The sequence below is a fragment of the Pempheris klunzingeri genome, chromosome 6, assembly GCF_042242105.1.
Source record: "Pempheris klunzingeri isolate RE-2024b chromosome 6, fPemKlu1.hap1, whole genome shotgun sequence".
NCBI lineage: Eukaryota > Metazoa > Chordata > Actinopteri > Acropomatiformes > Pempheridae > Pempheris > Pempheris klunzingeri.
In genome coordinates this window covers 13,640,655-13,662,479 of record NC_092017.1, presented here as the reverse complement: position 1 = coordinate 13,662,479, position 21,825 = coordinate 13,640,655, and the positions used below count along the sequence as shown (strand labels likewise).

Here is a 21,825-nt window from a genome sequence, read left to right as displayed (position 1 = left end):
TGTGCCTGTGCAGACATGTGTGTCAGTGCACACTATACATGTGCAGACCTGTACCTCTTCACACCTGTTGAGATTGACGGTGAGAAAAGAAGAGAAAATTATTTTGAATAAGGTCAGGAGAGTTCAGCAGTTACAGTAGTCCAGGTGTGTGTGTTTGTCTCCCAGGCTCTGAGGCAACATGTGGCCCTCATCTCCCACACAAGCCACTTCTACCACCAGAGCACAAGACAGTGCATGTGTGTGAAGAGAGTGTGTGTGTGTTTGGGTGGGAGTTGGATGGTACAGGTGCCAGACCAACCCCCCCCACCAACACACACACACACACTCCTCCCCCCTACAGCCCCGTGGCGGCCGGAGAAGTTAATTGGCAGCAGCTGGCTGTCTGAGAGCCCAAGCACCCATCCACCACCCCCTTTCCACCCCTCCCTGTTCCTTTTCTTCCCTCCATCCCTACAGCCCTCCCCTCCTGTATGTGCTGCTACCCCTGGCACACACATGGTGACACCAGTCCGGCTGCAAGCTGTGAATGTGTGTGTGTGTGTGTGTGTGTGTGTGTGTGTGTGTATGCGCGTGCGTGCGTGTGTGTGTGTGTGATATACTGGGGAGTATGGAGGCAGACAGGGCAGCCAGGCCCCCAGCTGCCACCATCGTGCCGAGGGAAATCCGGGCAGACAGGCTGGCATCTTTGTGCCAAGGCCAGCGAGGCCCTCAGGGAGAATGGAGAGGGAGGGAGGGACACAGAGGCAGGATGGAAGAAAGAGGGAGGGGGCAGAGGGACAGATAGAGATTTTGGATGAGTACAGTTCTACTGATCTTGTGACAGACAACAGCATGGGGTTTGCGTGCTGATCATGCTACAAGCAACAGTAGTGTTGCGTCACTACTGTGGCCACAAAGTTTCCTCTTGTGACGGGCCATCATCAGCCAGTGAATGCAGTACAATGAGACCTGAGCAGAGCCCTGTACATGCAGTTTAAGATCTATAATAGCTTACAAAGCAACAGAAACATAGTGGTATATATAACACCAGTGATAGTACCAGTTGTAGTTGTAGCAAAGTAAGACCAGGTTTCTAAAGGACTTTTTACAGATAATTATTGCCAATTTATTATTTTGGCATTTTACCTGTGTTGGATTTAGACAGGACACATACAGACAGGACACATGGGGAGAGATAGAGGGGTACAACATCCAACATATGTCCAGACTCAAACTGGGGAAGTTCCAGTTGCAGTAGAGTACCAAATACTACCAAACCACTAGGCTATGACGTCATATTTGTCTCAGTCCTGAGTACACAGTAGGATTGTTTTAGCAGAGAAAAATATAATTTGCAAGTACATAAACTTTAAAGAGAAATGATTATCACATAAAGACTAATTTAAAGTTAACAGAGTCCATGCTCTTGATCATTTAAATTAAAGGAAAACGCAGATATTTTTAAACCTGTGTCCTATTTTTACATATTCTGGGTTAAAAAGGTTTTTGGTACAGATTTTGGTGTTTGTTTTTGCCACTGACAGGCCCAGATTGTTTTGAAGTGTGTGACAACATTACAGAAAGGATCCTTACAGAGATAGACCTGCAAGCTCCTTTTGTGTCAGAAATAGCCATTATATCGCTCCGTTCAAAGCTACCAGACTCTATTGACAAAAGCAGTAACTTTACATGGGAGTTGCTGGCCTACCACTGTCTCAATCAGGTAGTTTGTTTGTCATTGTGTGTCATCATAACACAAACAAACTAAGTGATAGAGGCAGCTGTAGACCAGCCAATCTTGCTCTGCAGAGTAAAATTACAGTTTTTGTCAATGGAGTTTTAATGGCTATTTCTGGTTAAAAACAATACCTACCAGTTACTTCAATGCCAAAATATGTAAAAATAGGGACCAGAGAAAATACCAGAGTTGTGTTATTACTTATATACTGTGGCTCAGAGGTTGTGGGCTGTCCATCAATTGGAAGGTTCCCCGACTGGCTGCCTTAGGCAAGACACTGAACCCCAACTTGCTCCTGAAGCATGGCTTCAGTGTGTGAACGTGAGTGATGTGTGAATGGGTGAATGAAGATGTGACGTCAAAGCTCTTTGAGTAGTTGAATAGTTGAATACAGACCATTTATTGTATAAAATGTGAAAGCCTCTGAATATACCTCCTCCTTTGGTCTGTGAATGGCAAATGGTAAATTGACTCCACCTGTATAGTGCCTCTCTGGTCATTTCGACCACTCAAAGCACTTTAACACTACATTCACATTCACCTATTCACACACTGATGGGGGGTCACCACTTCCATCAGGAAGAAACTAATCATTCACACACGCAATTTTGGGTTCAGCAATTTAGTGTTTGACATGCGAACTGGAGGAGCCTGGTATCGAACCATCGATCTTTCTGTTGTTGGATGACCACAGCTGCCAAACAAATGAGTGAATGAGTACAGGAATTCTGAAGCCCTTTGTTATTTCTATTCTTCATTTGTTTCTCACTAACTTCCCACTTTTGGTATCATGTGCGTAGCTCTCTTTTTGGTGGGTCTACTGTATGTATTATATTATATATGTATATCTTTATAATCTTTTAACATCCTCTCTTAAAAAAGATGTGGTAGGACAATGCTGACTGTCCATATTCAGAATCAGAATCAGAATCAGAATTCCTTTAATAATCCCCAGGGGGAAATTGCTTTTTGTTATACACAGCTCCAAAAGAATAAGAATAAACTTCAAACACAAAAGTAATAATAATGATAATAATAATAATGATACAAATAATACCACTACTACTAGTAATAATACAAATAATACCACTACTACTACTAATAATATATAACATATACATTCAGAGTGAGGAGATGTATTATATAATAAAAATAATACTACTACCACTACTACTACTACCAACAATAACATATAACAACATGTACACTCAGAGTGAGGAGCTGTATTATATAATAATAATAATAATAATAATAATAATATTACAAATAATACCACTACTACTACTAATAATATACAGTGGGGCAAAAAAGTATTTAGTCAGCCACCAATTGTGCAAGTTCTCCCACTTAAAAAGATGAGAGAGGCCTGTAATTTTCATCATAGGTACACTTCAACTATGAGAGACAGAACGGGGGGAAAGAATCCAGGAAATCACATTGTAGGATTTTTAATGAAGTAATTGGTAAATTCCTCGGTAAAATAAGTATTTGGTCACCTACAAACAAGCAAGATTTCTGGCTCTCACAGACCTGTAACTTCTTCTTTAAGAGGCTCCTCTGTCCTCCACTCGTTACCTGTATTAATGGCACCTGTTTGAACTCGTTATCAGTATAAAAGACACCTGTCTACAACCTCAAACAGTCACACTCCAAACTCCACTATGGCCAAGACCAAAGAGCTGTCAAAGGACACCAGAAACAAAATTGTAGACCTGCACCAGGCTGGGAAGACTGAATCTGCAATAGGTAAGCAGCTTGGTGTGAAGAAATCAACTGTGGGAGCAATTATTAGAAAATGGAAGACATACAAGACCACTGATAATCTCCCTCGATCTGGGGCTCCACGCAAGATCTCACCCCGTGGGGTCAAAATGATCACAGGAATGGTGAGCAAAAATCCCAGAACCACACAGGGGGACCTAGTGAATGACCTGCAGAGAGCTGGGACCAAAGTAACAAAGGCTACCATCGGTAACACACTACGCCGCCAGGGACTCAAATCCTGCAGTGCCGTCCCCCTGCTTAAGCCAGTACATGTCCAGGCCCGTCTGAAGTTTGCTAGAGAGCATTTGGATGATCCAGAAGAAGATTGGGAGAATGTCATACGGTCAGATGAAACCAAAATAGAACTTTTTGGTAAAAACTCAACTTGTCGTGTTTGGAGGAGAAAGAATGCTGAGTTGCATCCAAAGAACACCATACCTACTGTGAAGCATGGGGGTGGAAACATCATGCTTTGGGGCTGTTTTTCTGCAAAGGGACCAGGACGACTGATCCGTGTAAAGGAGAGAATGAATGGGGCCATGTATCGTGAGATTTTGAGTGAAAACCTTCTTCCATCAGCAAGGGCATTGAAGATGAAACGTGGCTGGGTCTTTCAGCATGACAATGATCCCAAACACACCGCCCGGGCAACGAAGGAGTGGCTTCGTAAGAAGCGTTTCAAGGTCCTGGAGTGGCCTAGCCAGTCTCCAGATCTCAACCCCATAGAAAATCTTTGGAGGGAGTTGAAAGTCCGTGTTGCCCAGCGACTGCCCCAAAACATCACTGCTCTAGAGGAGATCTGCATGGAGGAATGGGCCAAAATACCAGCAACAGTGTGTGAAAAGCTTGTGAAGACTTACAGAAAACATTTGACCTTTGACATTGCCAACAAAGGATATATAACAAAGTATTGAGATGAACTTTACTTATTTTCCACCATAATTTGCAAATAAATTCTTTAAAAATCAGACAATGTGATTTTCTGGAATTTTTTTTTTCTCATTCTGTCTCTCATAGTTGAAGTGTACCTATGATGAAAATTACAGGCCTCTCTCATCTTTTTAAGTGGGAGAACTTGCACAATTGGTGGCTGACTAAATACTTTTTTGCCCCACTGTATAACAACATGTACACTCAGAGTGAGGAGCTCTATTATATAATTATGGTAATAATAATAATAATAACAATAATAATCAGGTGAGTCCAGGGTCCTCTCCTCTCTGGTGAAACAGTTCACGTACTAGGTGAAGTTGGGCAGTGCCTTTGCCATGGTGACATGGTTGAAGACAGAGATAGCAGTGAATGCACTCTGGTGTAGAGTCTGTACCCGGGCTATGGCAGAGTGGATGACGTCACACGCCGAAGTTGGGTTGGCAGAAGGAGGAATGTAAACAGTCACCATGACAACATGTGAAAACTCCCGTGGCAGGCAACGTGGACGAAGACCAACAGCAGACAGTTCAATGTCCGGGCTGCAGATGTGCTCCTTGATAGTAATATGAGCAGGATTGCTCCACCTGTTGTTCACCAGAACGGCCCCCCTCCTTTCTGCTTACCGCTCCTGGTGCAGTCCCTGTCGGCCTGAACAGTTTGGAAGCCACCAATGGACACATTGTCGTCGGGAATGTCCTGATGCAGCCATGTCTCCAAAAAGCACACCAGACTACACTCCCGGTACTCCATCTGACTCCTGGCTAACGCTGTTAGCTCCTCCATCTTGTTTACCAGCGATCTCACGTTGCCCATAGTAACGATGGGGAGACAGGGTTTATATTTCTTTTCCTCCATATGCCTCCGTTGTCTCCTTCTAGTTTCTCTCCTCCGCTGGTTCTTCTTTCCTCTGCAACCTCGGTGTGTTTTCCTCCACAATTCTTCTGGAATTTGTGAAGATCTCGTGGCCAAGATGCCAGCAGGTTTCAGAGCAATCAACTGATCACTCGTTTAGCCAAAATGGCTACCAACGGCCATATCTTTACTGCACCCGGCAGAGTTAAAGTAGTACTATTCCCCAGGTTGTTAATAATTTTATACCCTAGTTCAGTATGAAAATACACTGTATCATATTATCATCACAGAACCCTTGTGATATGTGGCTTTTCTTTTTTAACTAGCCTAAGTGGGGCTGATGATTGACCATTATTGCAAAATCAGCAACACTGATTGTGATTCAAGGTTGATTTATTATTTATGTTGCTTTGCATTATTCAAGCTGTTGGTGACTTTTCCACAACAGCAAGTCATTCTGATCAGTGTAATGGACTACAGAAGGTGAGCTCATCTCTATGTGGAGTTTAATAAAAGGGTGATTTCAGGATGTGTCATGCGTGTTGCATTGCCTTCCACTGAGTAAATTTCCAGAGAGAATGATCTCATCACTTTGTGTGACCTTACCCCCCCCCCCCCCCACACACACACACACACACCCCACACACACACACACCCCACACACACACCCCACACATACATACACACACCCCCCACACACCCCCACCTACACACACACCAAACGCACACACACAAAAGTGGTGATGCTGATGCTTGATCTCAGATCACTCATCCTACTGTTACTGGCTTGACACAGTGAGATCAGAGCGTATTCTTTCATCCAAGTCACATTTTACAGTCATCTACAGTGCTTAACAAATTTATCAGACCACCTGTCATAAAAACGAGAAAACACTATTTTAGAAATCTGTCAAAAACTTGTTTCAAATTAAGCATTGTATTATTATTTATTAGGCAAATAACAAACTGGAACAACTAAATAGTCCTTATTCACATATTTTAATCAAAAATCTTAATATTTTGTTTGACCTCCTTTGGCCCTGATTGTTTTCATGTACTTTTCAACCGTCTCTTTTGTTATTGAGTTCCAAATAGTTCCTAGCTGTTCCCAGAGACTTGCTTTGGATTAAATTTGTGTGTGATCTATTTTTTAATTCAATAAATCCCAGATCTGTTCGATAGGATTCAAGTCTGGACTTTGATTTGGCCAGTCCATCAGATCCACTACTCCAGATTCCATTTACATAATTTCAAATACATCATTTTGATTAAAGAGCTTGCATATACTGGTGGGTTAACCATTACAGAAATGAAAAAAATATTTTGGTAATCAGCAATACTGTTAATTTAGGGCAGCAGAGGCAAACACCTTACACTGGGTGGTGGTCTAATAAATTTGTTAAGCACTGTATATTGACATGAGTGGATTTGCTAAAACAAATCATGTTCTTTTATAATTAAGACACACACGACCCCAGTACAATAGCCACAGCGGTTTTAGTTTGTGTCATGTTTCAGATTGAAACAAAAGCTGAAAATGAAATAGACACTGTATTTGATCAGTTAACAGATTAGAGAGAAAGAAAGAAAGATGATAGTAAAAAAAAAAAAGGAGGATGAAGAAAATGAAAGAAGAGACAGTGGGCTTGGTCAATGGTATAGAAAACATCACTAATGGACTAATGGACTGGACTCTTACATCTACTATGTGATCACATGATCACTACCCTACTGTGCCAAACATATGCGCATCATATACCTTGGTGTGTGTGTGTGCGTGTCTGGTCTCTTGGAACATTATTATTATGACTTAGTCTGGCGCCAGTCTGTCTATTTGGTCCACACTCATAGACACACGGACTTGTACACACGGGCACACACACACACACACACACACACACACACATAGATAATGTGATGGGAGTATAATGTTGCACTCTGGGAAATGCTGCATCACACAATTATAGACGGACAGTCTCTTCTCTCTCCTCCACACACACACACACACACACACACACACACACACAAAAGCCCACTCCTCCCACCCCCGCTAGCTTACACACCACCACTCACCAGGGGCTTAAAACTGACATCATCATTTTATTAGATATGTGTGTGTGTGATTTTTTTATTGTGGTTGCTTGTGTGTATTTACTCCGTACCCCCCATTATTCTAGACGAATGTGCACCTGCCCTGTTGCCCCATAGGGGACCAGCGGCGCCACAGTGGCGAGGGCACAGTGATCATCTGCTTTCTGCTAATTGCCCTGCTGCCCCACAAGACGCAGGGGAGCTAGCTACTAGCAGGCCCTGCATGCTCAATCTAGCCGAGACCCCTCTGGGATATATATGGGCCATGTTTTACTTTTTTACTGCAATTGGGGATTGTTTGGAAAAAAAGCTTACAGTGCAGTACAGGCTTTTTGTAAGGGCGTCCATGAAACAGGTTATCTGAGAGATAACAGCAGTTTATACTATGAATTAATCATAATTAAAATTATGAAGTTGAAGGTATCATGTAACCTTTAGTTATCACATGATACTGAACTGTTATTCTTATAACCAAGCTTCATTATTCGCCATGTTTTCCCCTTAAAGAGTCACACTTCTGTTAGTGTGATTATTACTAAGAAGACGCTCGGAACAATCTCACAGATCTCACAGAGCAAAGCAGTTATTGTCTTCTGTGGTGTTTAAGCTGATTTAAAAAAAAAACTTCTCTCACTCTGTCCGTCTCTCTGAGTTCTCTACTTTTACTTCTCAACAGGTCACCTCTCACTCAAAGGTGTGGCCCTCTACTGGTCCATCCAGGCACTGTCACTCTGCTCAGTAGGGAAGTCATGTATTTCCCTTTATTGAAAAGAGCATTTCAAACAACCTGAAGACTTAATTTTAAGTTCAATTTATGTGTCTGCACATATTTAACAAATGCTAAATTGCTGAAACATATTGAGCAGTTGTGATTAAAACACCCCAAGGAGCTTCTTAAATCTAATTCTTAGGAAATAATCAAGCAGAAGTCTTAAGATAACAAATAAAGTCTCAGTGGGAGACTTAGTGGTAAAAAATCCATGTAAGGAAAGAAAGAATGAAAGGAGAAAAAAAGCATATTCTCTGTATCTTTTCTGTTCCTTTCCTTCATTGCCACTATATCAGGATGCATGAGTTAGAGCAGCTACTGTAAATCCTCCAGTATTTTCATCTCTAAGTGCCACCTCAGGGGTGATAAAAGTATCCCATGTGAATGTATGAGTGCTGTACATCTCTCATCTTTCCACCAGATTCAGAGTGGAACAGATTAGGAGTTTGAGATAGAGGCGATGGCTAGAGCACATAGTTGTAGTATTGCGGACATTTACATGATAAGAATGTGATTTCTGCTGTTATCGCGGTGACTGTGGCAAGTGCAACAGTACAGCATGTTTTTCATTTCTAGATGAACAACATGACGAAGAATAGTGAGGGTGGGAATTTGACTCAACGGGTGCTGAGAGTATTCATATGACAATTAAATATTAAAAACGATAAGTTTAAAAAACAAAATCACAGGTATGAGGGCGAAGGTATTTCTTCAGCTAGAGAGAATATTGGACTGAGAAGTAGTGGACGATATGGGAAGGGAGGGTAGGGAGGATGACGTGAAAATGAGATGAATTTTTACACAGGATACAAGGATAGGCAAACATACACAGATAAAAACAGCCACTCTGTCTGTATTAAACATATCAGCAGAACAAACTGGGTTACTCCTATAAACAGCAAACGTGTTTTATTTAAATGAGACTGTAAGATTTATGACCGCTCTCAGAATTTTATGGAAATAACTCCACATTTTATGTCCGCTGAATAATCTGAACACAGGTGAAGTGCTGTGGGTGTGTTCTGATATTCACTGACTTGATTTGGCTAACTCACATTGACTTTCATTTATGATGTGTAAAAACAGCCAGAGCTGGGATTCGCAACAAGATCATCTAATTAAATCTAATTAAACTGACCAGTAGTCAGTATATCTACGTGAATATCTGAGCAATGAGATGTCACAGCTTTTTACAATGCCTGTAACGTGAAGCGGTGTAAAAGGACACCTGATGAGAGTACACCTCCTGGGTGTTTTGATGCAGCCATCAGGTGAGTGTCTTATTCTGTCATGTTTCAGCTTCATCAGAAGGCTGTTTCTGACCTGAGAAAAGGCTGCTAATGGCCTGTTGTCTCTGCAGGTGTGCAACCCTCAGCTCTCTCATTATAGGAAAGTCCATAATTCACGAGTGTTACTGCTTCCTGCAAAACCTTAGTGCTGCCGTTAATCCCGGCTGTTTCGCACCACCGGCCTTGGTCATCATATGCATCTCCTCGACTTCACACACGCCACTAGAGTTATGATTAACCCCTAAAAACAGTGAAAATGAACGTTACACCAAGTCTCTCCTCAGCACTGCCAAACTCAAGACATCAAATCAGAATCTGTGACTTCCTCTTGCACATCTGATGCTCTTTTCTCATCTCTTCACTGGTCGTGCAACTCAGTCCCAATCGAAGGACACATTCTCGTAAAACCTCAGTCTAATAAATATATTGTACCACCACATACAATATACAGCAGACCAGCGCAGGTTGCCTAGTAACAGTGTCTCCAGAAAGCTTTGTTGCAACTCGATTTACATCCGAAAAGATAGATGGATGCCTCAAGAATATATATCCCGTCATGTTTACACACACATACACACATGCACTCACTTCCTCACACATGAATATACATGGCCACCGTTTGACACTCCTCAGATGATTCGGAGGCTGTTTTCTGCTTGACTTAGTATGCAAAACAAGAACACAGGGCCGTGTTTTAAAAACAATGAGCCTATCTAACATCTGGCATCATTTTAGAGTGCCAAGAAATATTGCCTCTTCAATTATTGGCATAGTAACACAGAGGGAGTAAAGAAATATGTCATTCAATGTGAAATGTTTGCCAAACGGACAAAATATTTGTCTTAAATGAGCTGGTGGAGATCTGTGGAGCTTGACAGCTGTATGGGCATATTGGAAGACATTTAACCTTCCTAACAGTCGACAAGATGAACGTTTGACAAGCTGAAAGAGACAACAGAGAGATAGAAAATAAAAGGAAGTGGATTAGTGTCTGTATGTATGTGTGTGTGTGTGCATGTGTCCAGGCCTCGTGAGTTTTGTCCTGTATGTTTTTGCCTTTGTCTGTGAGAGTGCTCAGAGCAGCAGTGATTGGCGTGTCCTCTACGCTTGATTGATTTGAAAATATAGACAAGATGTCGCCGGTATGAAAGCTACCAATTTATAAGCCTTCATCTTGAAACTTCAGAGAGACGCCGGTGCCATTAAAATCAGAGCGGGAGTTTGTAGCTACCAATGGCTCAGAAGTAGAAAAGCCCCATGCAAGCAAAGTGACACCTCGCTAAAGGCTGCCTGCTAGCTCAATGAAACCCTCTCCCTTTTCATTCTCCCCTTGTCTCTTTTTTTTCTCCCTGTCTCTCTGACTTTGTCTCTTTCTCCATTTGTCAGCCTTTGTATGGTATTTCAGTCTCTCTATTTCTTTTTGCTCTGCGTCTTTCTCTTTATTCTGTGAGGCTGTGATGAGACGCTCCGGCAGTTAACTTGTCCCACAGCTCGCTGTCTAAGGAATGACCTTGATGTTGCTCGCATACGTTTTGAGTTTGCTGCTTCGTTTCAGTGTGTGACTCCTTGCATATTCCTGTTTGTGTGTGTGTTTCTGCGTCTCTGTAATCACTGGATTGTAAAACCATGTGTGAGTGTGTTATCATCCGGGGGAAGCTTCTCCATTTTTTCCCTTATCCCACGCAGTGATAATTCTGTTTGGAAACGATGGCACTGTACCACGTCAAGAGATGGGCAGGGGAGGGCACAGGGAGGTACCATTTAGATAAAACAAATTGCCAGCTGCCGAGCAGGAGCAGCCACCGCTTAGAAAAAGAAAAAAAAAAAACCAAAGGGACTGTGTGCATTAGTGTGCATGTGCTGAAGATTTTGTGCATTTTTACATTGCGTGCGTGACTGTGGAGCCTAACGCAGATACAGCCTTTCCCCTTGCCTGTAGATCAGGCCTTCCAGGCAGCCTTTTCCCGTAAGAAGTCACAGAGCTATTTTCCTTGGCCTATAACTATAATGCTGTGATGGGACAAGCAGCAGTAATTAAAATCAATAGCCAGGACTTTTCCAGTCTCTGGCAAGGTCACACGCTGCTCAGTAGAGAGACGGAGAAGGAGAAACAGAGAGAAGTGGGATTGCATGGATGGGCAGAGCCAAACGGGGAAATATGTAAAGAGGTGAGGTGTCATCTTATTTTAATTAACCTGCACCTTGGAGGTCTTGCACCGCGATAATGCACCAGTGTGTGTGTGGGTGTGTCATGTGGGGGTTTATTTTGTCCTTGCCAGTCAGTTTTATTGACAGTGTGGTCTACTTCAAACCCATGCAGGCTAAGTAATAACATTCATGTGTCATTAGAGGGAAATTTGCTTCAATTTTTTCCAAGATTAACAATTTTTCCTGTTTTTGTCTTCTACGTCTTTGTCCAGCTTTACAGGCTGTTAGACAAGGCTGTAAGCTGGCTCCAGTGGGAAGGCTGGGTGTGGTATAGCTAGCCACTGACTGCATTAGTATTCTGCTGAGATAGCCACATGCAGATACATTCCCCTTTCTCCTCCTCTGAAGGAATAATCAGCCTTGCCTTTCTCTCCCTTCCTTCCCTCTGTCTGCGAGAGGCAGAGTGATTTAGCTTTTTGTTTTACTAGCTACCTGCAGGGACATCTTCAAGTGTTTGAAAATGCATGCAAGTGTGTTCACTATGCATTTCTATGCAAGTCTGTCACCAAACCTGATGTATTAGGTGTCTGAGCAAACACATAAAACTCTCATGTGTCTCCTTCCTGTCCCCCCTCTACAGAGGTGAGTCAGAGAGAGAAGTTCACTCCGTCAGAGTTAGCGCAGAGCAGTCTGTCTGTTTGTTGATTATCAGGTGCTGTTCCTATCACAGCCCCGATAGCATCTTCATCTGATCTGTTGCCAGTGACGCTAGCTCAGTAGCCGGCCCCGCCATCACACAGCCGCTACGCAGCTAGCCACCACCCCTTCCCATATATCTCCATATCAGGCCCAGATCTGCCATCGCCCTGCTCTCTCATCTTCTCCTTATCTCCTTATTCCACCTTTCTCCCTGCTCCCAACACCCCAAACCCACCAGTCACTCATCGTCCTCATCTTCTTCCTCCTTTTATCCACCTCTCTCAGAGCGTCTGCCAGCGCTACTATAGCAGCGCAGTTGTTCCCCATGCTTGGTCTAAACTGTCAAGGCAGAGTCAGTGAGTGACAGGACAAGACTAGAGAGATTTGGAGAAAGACAGGAAAAAGCAAAAGGTAAAGAAAGAGGAAGAGAGAAAGGAGGCAAATACAGTCACTTGCATCCATACCACATCCCTTTGACCATGTCTCAGTGGTGCAGGGTGGAAAAGGAAAGAGAGGAAGTGAGGATAGACAGGTGAAGAGTGTGAAAAGAAAACATGTTGAGTAAGCAGAGAAGTTCTGTAGACTGCTGCAGTGCCACATCGATCGTCCATGAGGTGCATGGATCAGTCAGCTCTATGTCACCCTGGGCCCAGCATGCAACCCACAGTTCAGCAAAGTACACGACCATAGCACACGAGGAAGACACAAAACACTAAACACGCAGCACATTACAAACATGCTCAGCACAACAAGAAATCTGACACACTGAAACACAGATTAGATGCTTACCCGTTCCTCACTCTAGATAATTTTTCTAAATTGCTCACACACTTAAACTTACAACTACAACTGAGACTGAAAAAAAACAAACACATTTTCTGCTTCTCACTCAAACTGCAACTCTAAATTACACATCCTGCCACATATAGTTCAATGGTGTCACAGTTGTCATAATAAAATCTATTGCATTCACTTGGCAAATCCTGAGTTTTTAAAATGCAATGCTTAAAACGCCAGTCGACCACATTTGATCCTCACAGACAGAAACTCTAGTGTCAGAAAGCAAATGAACGACATGTCAGTCATTTTGGTCATTCATGATGTAGAAACATCTAGTGTTCTGCAGTCACTCATATTACAAAGCCATTTAGCTTGAGTTGTCTTTCTTACTTTTTACTAAACAAATTCATATTTTACTTAAAAAAGCAGAATATCTCAACAACCTTGAAGATGAAAGAGAGTGATATTTTAAATCTCAAGTAATTAATTCAATTTGCCTTTGAATTTAGTTAGTTAGTTGACTATTTATCATTCTTTGTATAATTAAATTTTATTGATTGCTGCTCACATTCATTTTAATTCTAAATCTATCAGTTACATTTTGTTATGTCTGTGCTTTCTAGGTTCACCTTAACTAATAAATGATAATTGTGGTCTTTATATGAAAAATGATGAATCACACAATCACAATCAAGTGCTGATTTATAATCACAAGTTTTTTTGAATCAACTCTCTAAGTGAAATTACCTCTCAATTTAGAATATTTTTTTTTAAATTCTGCGAAAGATTGTTGCATTTACAATGCATCTACACTAAACCAAAAAAATCATCAATCATCCTGTTTGTTTGTTTTAACATTCTCACCTCTCAGACCTGCCAAGCAGCTTGATTACCAGGTGACATCTCCTCACTTCCCTCAGTCGTTGTACTCCTTTGCCAGCTGCACTCAACATCTCTGGAAGACGACACACTGACAAGTTGATGCAACTTCTGCGTTATGATTTCTCAACTCTCTGTATATAACTCATGAGTCACTGCTTCCTTGTCTTTCTTTACACTTTCTGCACTTTTTTGTCTGTGCTCTCATTGTTCATCATATCTTCACCTGATGCAAAATTAACCCTTATACTCATCATGTCCTTAAATTAAAAGAACACATCTTGTACATGAACTCTCTAATTTCCCTATAATGTGTTTGTCTTTTGCTGTTGCAGGCAGAGGCTTCCAGCCAAAAACGTGTACTACTACCGCTGCCCTGACCACCGGCGAAACTATGTCATGTCCTTTGCCTTCTGTTTTGACCGAGAGGACGACGTATACCAGTTTGCCTACTGTTACCCCTACACCTATTCAAGACTGCAGCACTACCTGGCCAGCCTGGAGCGCAGGAACCTGCCCTACCTGCAGAGGGAGCAACTGGGACTCAGTGTGGTGAGTTGGGAGCTGGAAAGTGCTATGAGCAGGTGGAGAAGAACGTGTGTGTGAGTGTGGAGTTGTTATGGCAGGAGCAGAGAAGTTGAATGGTGGGGAAGTTTATGGGTGGAAGGACCAGGAGTGTGTATGCGTACTCATGTGTGCGCCAGTGAGTGTGTGTTGAGAATAACCCAGGATTGGTAACTTAGGTGTGCCTGCCGGTCATAACTTCAGCCTCTCATGTTATTATTAGGATTGTTGCACTCTGAGATGACGGACTGTAAGCCTCTGGGTGTGTGTGTGTGTGTGTGTGTGTGCGCGCGTGTTTGTGAGAGTGTGTAAATGGCTCTGTGTGTAATCAGCAGAGCTCTCACCTCGGCAGTAGGAGCCAGTGTATCATACATGCTGCCTCCAGTCTTGTCTGCTCTTATCAAATAATTGTAGGAGAAAAACTCATTAGAAATGCTTGAGAGATTACGACTTTTTCTTCTGTCCTCCAACATTTGTCAGAGAAAAGCTTGCTGCAAGGGGGCACCATGAAAGTACAGGTATTTGTAAGTAGCACCTGACCATTAAATACAGAAAATTTAGAAACCATGGCATGAAACAGCTGACGGTGTGCTTAAAAAACACTGGTGTAATACCTCTATAAATAAAAGATCTGGTGACTTACAGCAATAATAACAATATAGAGTTATTTTAGCCTCAGTGCAGATTCAATATTGAAAAGAAGATTGGAAAAATGATTCACCTGCTAATCTTTTTTAAAATTACAATCCTTAAGATCTCAGTTTTGCTTGTTTTGGTGACACCTTACTCATTTGGTTTCCTGCAGATCCCCGAAATTCTGTTGGAAGTGACATGACCACTTGAGCTGCAAACACGCCTTTAGCGGCCAACCAAACTGTGCGCTGAGAGGATTAAAAGCCATCTAGTGGTTCGCCAGTTGAACACTTTAATGTGAAGTAGCAGCATCATGAAACGTTCAGTTTGCACTAGCAGTAACTCGATACAGCTCAGAGAGTGATCAGTAAGCGCGGCCTCTATTAGATAGACAAAATTACCAACAGTAATGCTGAAGCACATGCACACGTCATGTCCTGCAGATCCCTTGTGCTTTTGTAGATATTTTGAAATCAGCATGCGTATGGTGCACTAACTAATTAAATCCACTACTACTACTGCTATTACGACTACTATCTACCACTAAGGAGGTTATTAGAGAGATAATTTCTCAATGTAATTGACCATAAATATATAAAAAAGCCATTTGATGACCATAAATTTAAATTTGTGTTGCTGTTATCCAATATTTCACTTATTTGTTAATGCATTGCATTCCCAGGTTTTATTTTGCTCTGCATCCACTAACTCTAGTTATTCTCAATACTCATCTATGCAATTCCACTGAAGTACCTTGCCATAGAATCTACCAGGCACTATAGTTTTATATATCGGGGGTTTGGCTTTAGCTTTATTTTGTTATGGTTCAGTCTCTAGCCAAGATTTTAGTTATTTGCAGTTTGTTTTAATAGTCTACTTTAGGCAGGACAATATTCATTTACTACCAGTGGTCTATATCCCACTTTTGTGTTAATTTTTACAACTATACAAGCTGTTAAAATTAATAAACATCAGCGTGGAAAACACAGCACAGTAATAAAATGGAATTGTAGGTTAGAAGACCGACAAGTTAAGGGTTAGTGTGTCTCACCGCTGTTGCTAACTAATCCTCTCTCTCCATCTGTACTATCACTGTGTTGTGTATAACATAGTGTAAATACAAAGCTTTACAGTGCTGCCAGCGCAGCACACTATTTTTGCTTTATTTTTAAGTCACATCATTTCTCAGAGCGAGACAGAGGGGAACAGAGAGAGGACAGACTCGGTTGGTTTGGCTCACAGAGTCAGTATTAGTATTCATAGTCATAGAGAGGTTTTATGGCCGTATTTTTTCTCTTTATGTTCTCTGGGCCTGGGTGGCAGACAGCCCAGCCCCACCCTCTCATATCTCTTTCTCTGTCTGCTCCCTCTCTTGCTGTTCCCCTCTCCCCCCTCTCTATCTCATGCACATATGCAACTCTACACACACACTCACACACACACAGGTCAGAGGGGAAGGGATGAGAAGGGATGAAGAGAGCTTTCTGGCCGCATCAAAGTTTAAAGACGGATTGCTTCCGTTTCCAAGGCAGAGTCTTTGCAGGGACACCACAATAGCTTTAACCTTCTAATGGGTACAGTTATCTCATAAGGATGGAAATAAGAGCCAGGGCCATTTGCACTGGCATTCTTCTATCTCGCTGACTAATTTGTTTTCTGTAATGTATTCCTCTGAACAAAATCTCTGCTATCCAGCATGCTCTGGTAGACTCAGATACTGTAAAAAAAAAAGGCTGTCTCTTTTTAATTTTTACCTCCAGTTGTCTTCATCTGTAAAAATGAGGTAATGTTTACTGATTTATAAGACAGGTATTTTTTATTATCTTACTCAAACCAAGACCCACGAAAGCAGAGTGAATTGAATTTAATGTGTAAATTACAGTGAGCCAGATTGAATTCACTTTAGTTGGGTTGCATTGGAAGAAGTCACTTTAATTGAGAGAAGCAGACAGAGGGACAGAAACAGGGAGAGAGATGTAACAGTTCTAGGATGAATGAAAAGGGCAAGCCAGGAGGATCTTAATATGATTTTCAGATGTGGAATTCACCTGCTCAGAAAACTCTCACATCTACATATCACAATGGGTGGTAACTTTTTTTTTCATGTTTAACTGCTCATCATCCAAGATGATGGCATCTAACAGTCCTCACATGAAAAGAAAGATAAACCAGACTCATGAGCTGTTATTGGTAGATTAGATAGAATATCCCTGAAGCCTGAAAACCCCACTAGTTTGTCCACCTTAAAACACTGTCTAATGGACAATAAAAACTGGATTTCTAAATTCTGATATAAGTGAGATTCTTATCAATGGCCCCTAACAATCTGCATACACAATTTACGGCCCTTACTGGGTTTTCTCTTTTTCCAACAATACTAAGGTATCTGTCAAAAATCTGGGCATCTTGTTTGATTCTAAATTTAATTTTGAAATTCATATTTAAAATCTTGTTTTTATGAAATACTGACAAAATGTGTTCATAACTGAGCTTCAAAACCACTAAACCCATGCTTTAATGTCCTATTGGTTGATTGTTTGGTTACTGACAGTTCGAGTTAATCAGATAAAGCACCAATATGAAAAGTACAGTTTGGTCTTTTTTTTTTTTAATATAATTTGAAGTGTAGTAATGTCTATCGGTATCCTTCTCTGTGCTGGAATATGATTTTTTCTATGACAGCACTGGCCTCCTAATTGGCATAAATCAGAAAACACTTCACAGGCTCCAAACTGTACAGAATGAAGCAGCTAGTCTAGCAGTTTATTACAGATTTCACTGCCTTTACAGCATCATATGGCCTGGATACACACTATATTTCAAGTTTTTGCTGTTAGGGCACCTCGATTCTGGAACGACCTGGCTGATGAACTCAGATTTGCAAAATTGTACTATTCTCTTTTTTATGAATAGTTAAATAGTTATAGGATTAGTTTTATTTTGGGAAATATGCTTATTTGCTTTGTGGTGGAGAGCTACAGTAGACTAAAAGACATTATTCACATCTGTCTGGTAAATATTAGGCTACGATCAACCACACCGGAAACACGGCGAAGCTAGCATGGCTCTGTCCACCAAAATCCCAAATCCACCCATCAGCCCCTCTAAAACTCACTAATTATCACGGTGTATCTCGTTTGTTTAATCCATGTTACAAGGGGTTAGGACTATTTCTTGGCCGAGAGCAGTTGCCAGGCAACCTGTCGAGACTCTCAGTATCTGCTCCCTGTAGTAAGATGTACTACCCCCATGGCGACTGGCAAATTGTCATTTTATGCCTTGTTTTTGTAAACAAGATAAACTGTAACGGATTATTATTGAATATTAGAGGTGTTTGGAGGTGGATTTTGTTAGTTTTGGGCAGAGCCAGGCAGCCCGTTTTTGTTAGTCTTTGTGCTAAGCTAAGCTAATTGGCTGCTGGCTATAGCCTTACATTCAATAGATACTGTATGAGTGTGATACAAACTGTCTCATCTAAGTCTCGGCAAGAACATTAAGTTCTTGTCGAGACTTAATTTGCTTAATTTCGTGTTGTGTGTCTTTATTTGTGTATACAGATATATGTAAGTATGTAATCCGTATGGGTTGGGCAAGCAAAATGTAATTTATAAGATACTAGTTACTTTGATTGGAAATAAAAGGTTACTTTAAATTATTATTGTCTGTGTAGAGTAACGTGCTACAGACTACACTACTTTTGTTACTTTCACCAGTTGAGACTAGTACCAAATCCTTATCCAACGGGCAGATGAAGGAAATGTGTATTACAGAAAGCTGCCATTTGTTGTTTGGGGCCCTAATGTCCTACGTTTGATGCCCAGTCTGTGGACGGTGTGAGGCCAGTAATGATGGGGGCCTGGTCTTCTTAGAGTCAGGTTGTTTGCAAATGCAGCCCATAGTGTGTAGTAAATTCCACCTAAGTCTAAATACCTTAAAGCTGCTCATTGTTAGAGCGACTGTTGTGACTCATAGGACCTCTCCCTGGCACTGCCTGGCCATGGCCAGGCGCATTTCCTCTTTGGCGGTGCGTCACAACTGGCTCCAGGTGGGCTTAGAAAATTTGGTTGGTAACACTTACTGGTACTGGTACTTGACATAGTAAATGCCATATTGTTACCAAAATCCTATTGGTAATATGTTATATTACTTTGTTATAGTAACACATTAGTGTAGCATGTTCCTTTCGTAATGTGTTACCCCCAACACTGTATGTAATATGTATGTATGAATTAGTTGATTAGCTGGTACGGATTACTCACAATGCCTAAAATACAAAGGTCTTTAAAGCATACATGGTAAATGGACTTGTACGGGGCCTTTCTAGTCATTTTGACCAGTCAAAGTGCTTTTAAATATAAGATATTTCCACACACTTGTAGACGCACAGACACACACATCACATTCACATCACCCTCAAAGACAAATACCAGAAGAATTCATCTTATTCCCCAGCGGAGAGGGGTTTGAGTTCCTCCTTCTCTTGCTCTGCTGGGCTCATGGCCCTGTATCTGTTCCTCCTCTGGTCCCTGTCTGTCTGAACATTTCCTTTTGTAGACCATCCTGACAGTATCTGAGTAAACCTCTCTTTCTTTCTCCCCCTGAGGCGTCCATGTCCACAGAGACATAGAGATGGAGACAACATGCGTTTGACCCGCTACAATACTAACAAGCCTCTTTGAAAGCGAATGCCCACTGCTTCCTTCTTTCAAACTATTTCTACATGTCTGTATGGTCCTCAAGTGTCCCCCAGCCATCTGGAAGTGAAAGCACATTATTTGCCCACCTTGCCTGTTGACAAAGTGTTTGTCTTTTTTCTCACCAGTAGGCAGTGTCTACAGTCAAGTTGCAGAGGCAGCATTTTGAGTTTTCCTTCTGCTGGCCCCACTGGGGAGGGGAGGTCTATGACACTATTAGTCACCTCTGACACAGCACAGCCTCTGCCTGTAGACCAGATGGAAAGAAAGTGTAAATGAGAGAACTCAGGGTGAGAGATTGGACAGGCCTCAGACCAGCCTTAAGGTTGTCCTAGCCTGCATACAACTTAAGCAACCTGAATCGTTGCTCGTGATTCTGTACACATACCCACATCAAGAAAAAGTATTGATCGCAGAATCACACCACAGAGATGTCACATCCACTCAGTATTTTTTTTTTCTTTTGAAATCTCACAAATCAAAGCAAGATTATGATAGATCACTTGTACTGTGTTGAAGAGAGGGAGCGGTCACTGTCAGCTGCAGTGACTTAACATTACTTAGACTGCTGTGATTGAATTTTAGACCTAATCCTGTCTGCTATCAGTGTTCAGGTACCATGTCTGGGTGTCTGCTCAGTGGGAGTGGAGTCTCGAAGAACAGGATTTTTTTTTCTTCTTTTCTTTCCCCGTGTCTGGAGCAAGAGGAGGGGACTGGAGTGGAGAGGAGTGGGCACTGCAGCTATATCTGCCTGGCTGCCTCTCTCTCTCCTTATCTCTGTGTTTGTACACTGTGTGCCAAGATCCAATCAATAGCCACTCCAGCCGTGGAGAGAGGAGAAGGTCAGCAGCCACACTGGAGGAGCCGGGCTCCGCAAACTGATGGAGACAGAGAAAACATAGGAAACACACTAAAGGCAAGGCACATTTCTTCTATGATGTTAATGAGAGGAAATTATAAGAATCTCCCATTAACAATAGAGAAGAAATGTGCCTAGCCTTTAGTATGTTTCCTATGTTTTCTCTCCACTCCAACACTGTAAAACGCTCCCTTTAAAATGTTTATTTTATGACCTTAGAACACTGAGCTGTTCGTCAGGTACTGCATTAGTAGTATCAATGTTTTCTAATATAGCAAAACAGACATTTGTCTTTGAAAGACAAAAATCAGAATTACAGTTTTGAACTCCGGGCGTATGTTGGACACTGAATGAATGTAATGGGCGTTTCATCATCACATTTTGTATTTCATCAGTTTAGACTTTGCACCATAACCCTGTAGAGTCATGCTGTAATCCAATTTAAAAGAATAATGTAAATATATAATAAATAATAATTGAGCTGTCTAACACATTAGCAACAGCACAATTCTGTCACAGTGAATTTTCAGTGATTGACAACATTCATATCTTCTTAGCAAGGGTTTTTCACATCATACATTGTCATCAAGTAATGTAACAGCATCCATTGTGACGAAGTGCCAGTTTTAATTACAGTAACTAATTAATGCCAACTTTTTCTGAAAGCGGACTCCGAGAGCTGAGTTTTTGACACTGGAGCTATTCTGTGAATGGCTGTGTGATTGGTTTGTAATGAAGAGAGTCCTCTAACTACTGACTGCCTCCTCCAAAGGCCAACACCTGAATAGCCAATCAGCACTTTATCATGTGGATGAGGTGATACTGCAAAGTGAAACCACAAGAGCGATGAGATGTCAACATCCACTTTGTATTTCAGTAGTGAAAGAAGAGTCCAGACCGGCTTGGACTGTATACTAGTAAGACACAAACAGATTCAATCATACGGTTTAAAGGCTGTGGAAGCAAAAAACAGCATATTCTCTACAGTTGTTTTTCACTACAACACCACATACAAATGGGACAGATGGGGCTAGGCAGACGATTAGAAATGTCAGCTATATATTCCCCAAAACACAGATAGTTTTGTAGCTTTGTTAGCATATATTCAAGACAGACACGAGCACTTCACCAGTCAGGCAAGCTGGCACCACTCA

At 41.7% G+C, this 21,825-nt stretch overlaps 1 protein-coding gene across 1 annotated transcript in view; it reads left to right on the top strand.

Moving 5' to 3' along the window:
* agbl4 (AGBL carboxypeptidase 4) overlaps positions 1-21,825 on the top strand; it is a 281,572-nt gene that overhangs the window by 139,782 nt on the left and 119,965 nt on the right. The window contains exon 5 of the mRNA XM_070832739.1: positions 14,257-14,473. Coding sequence (XP_070688840.1) covers positions 14,257-14,473 — 217 coding nt within the window. The remainder of the gene's footprint in view (positions 1-14,256; positions 14,474-21,825) is intronic.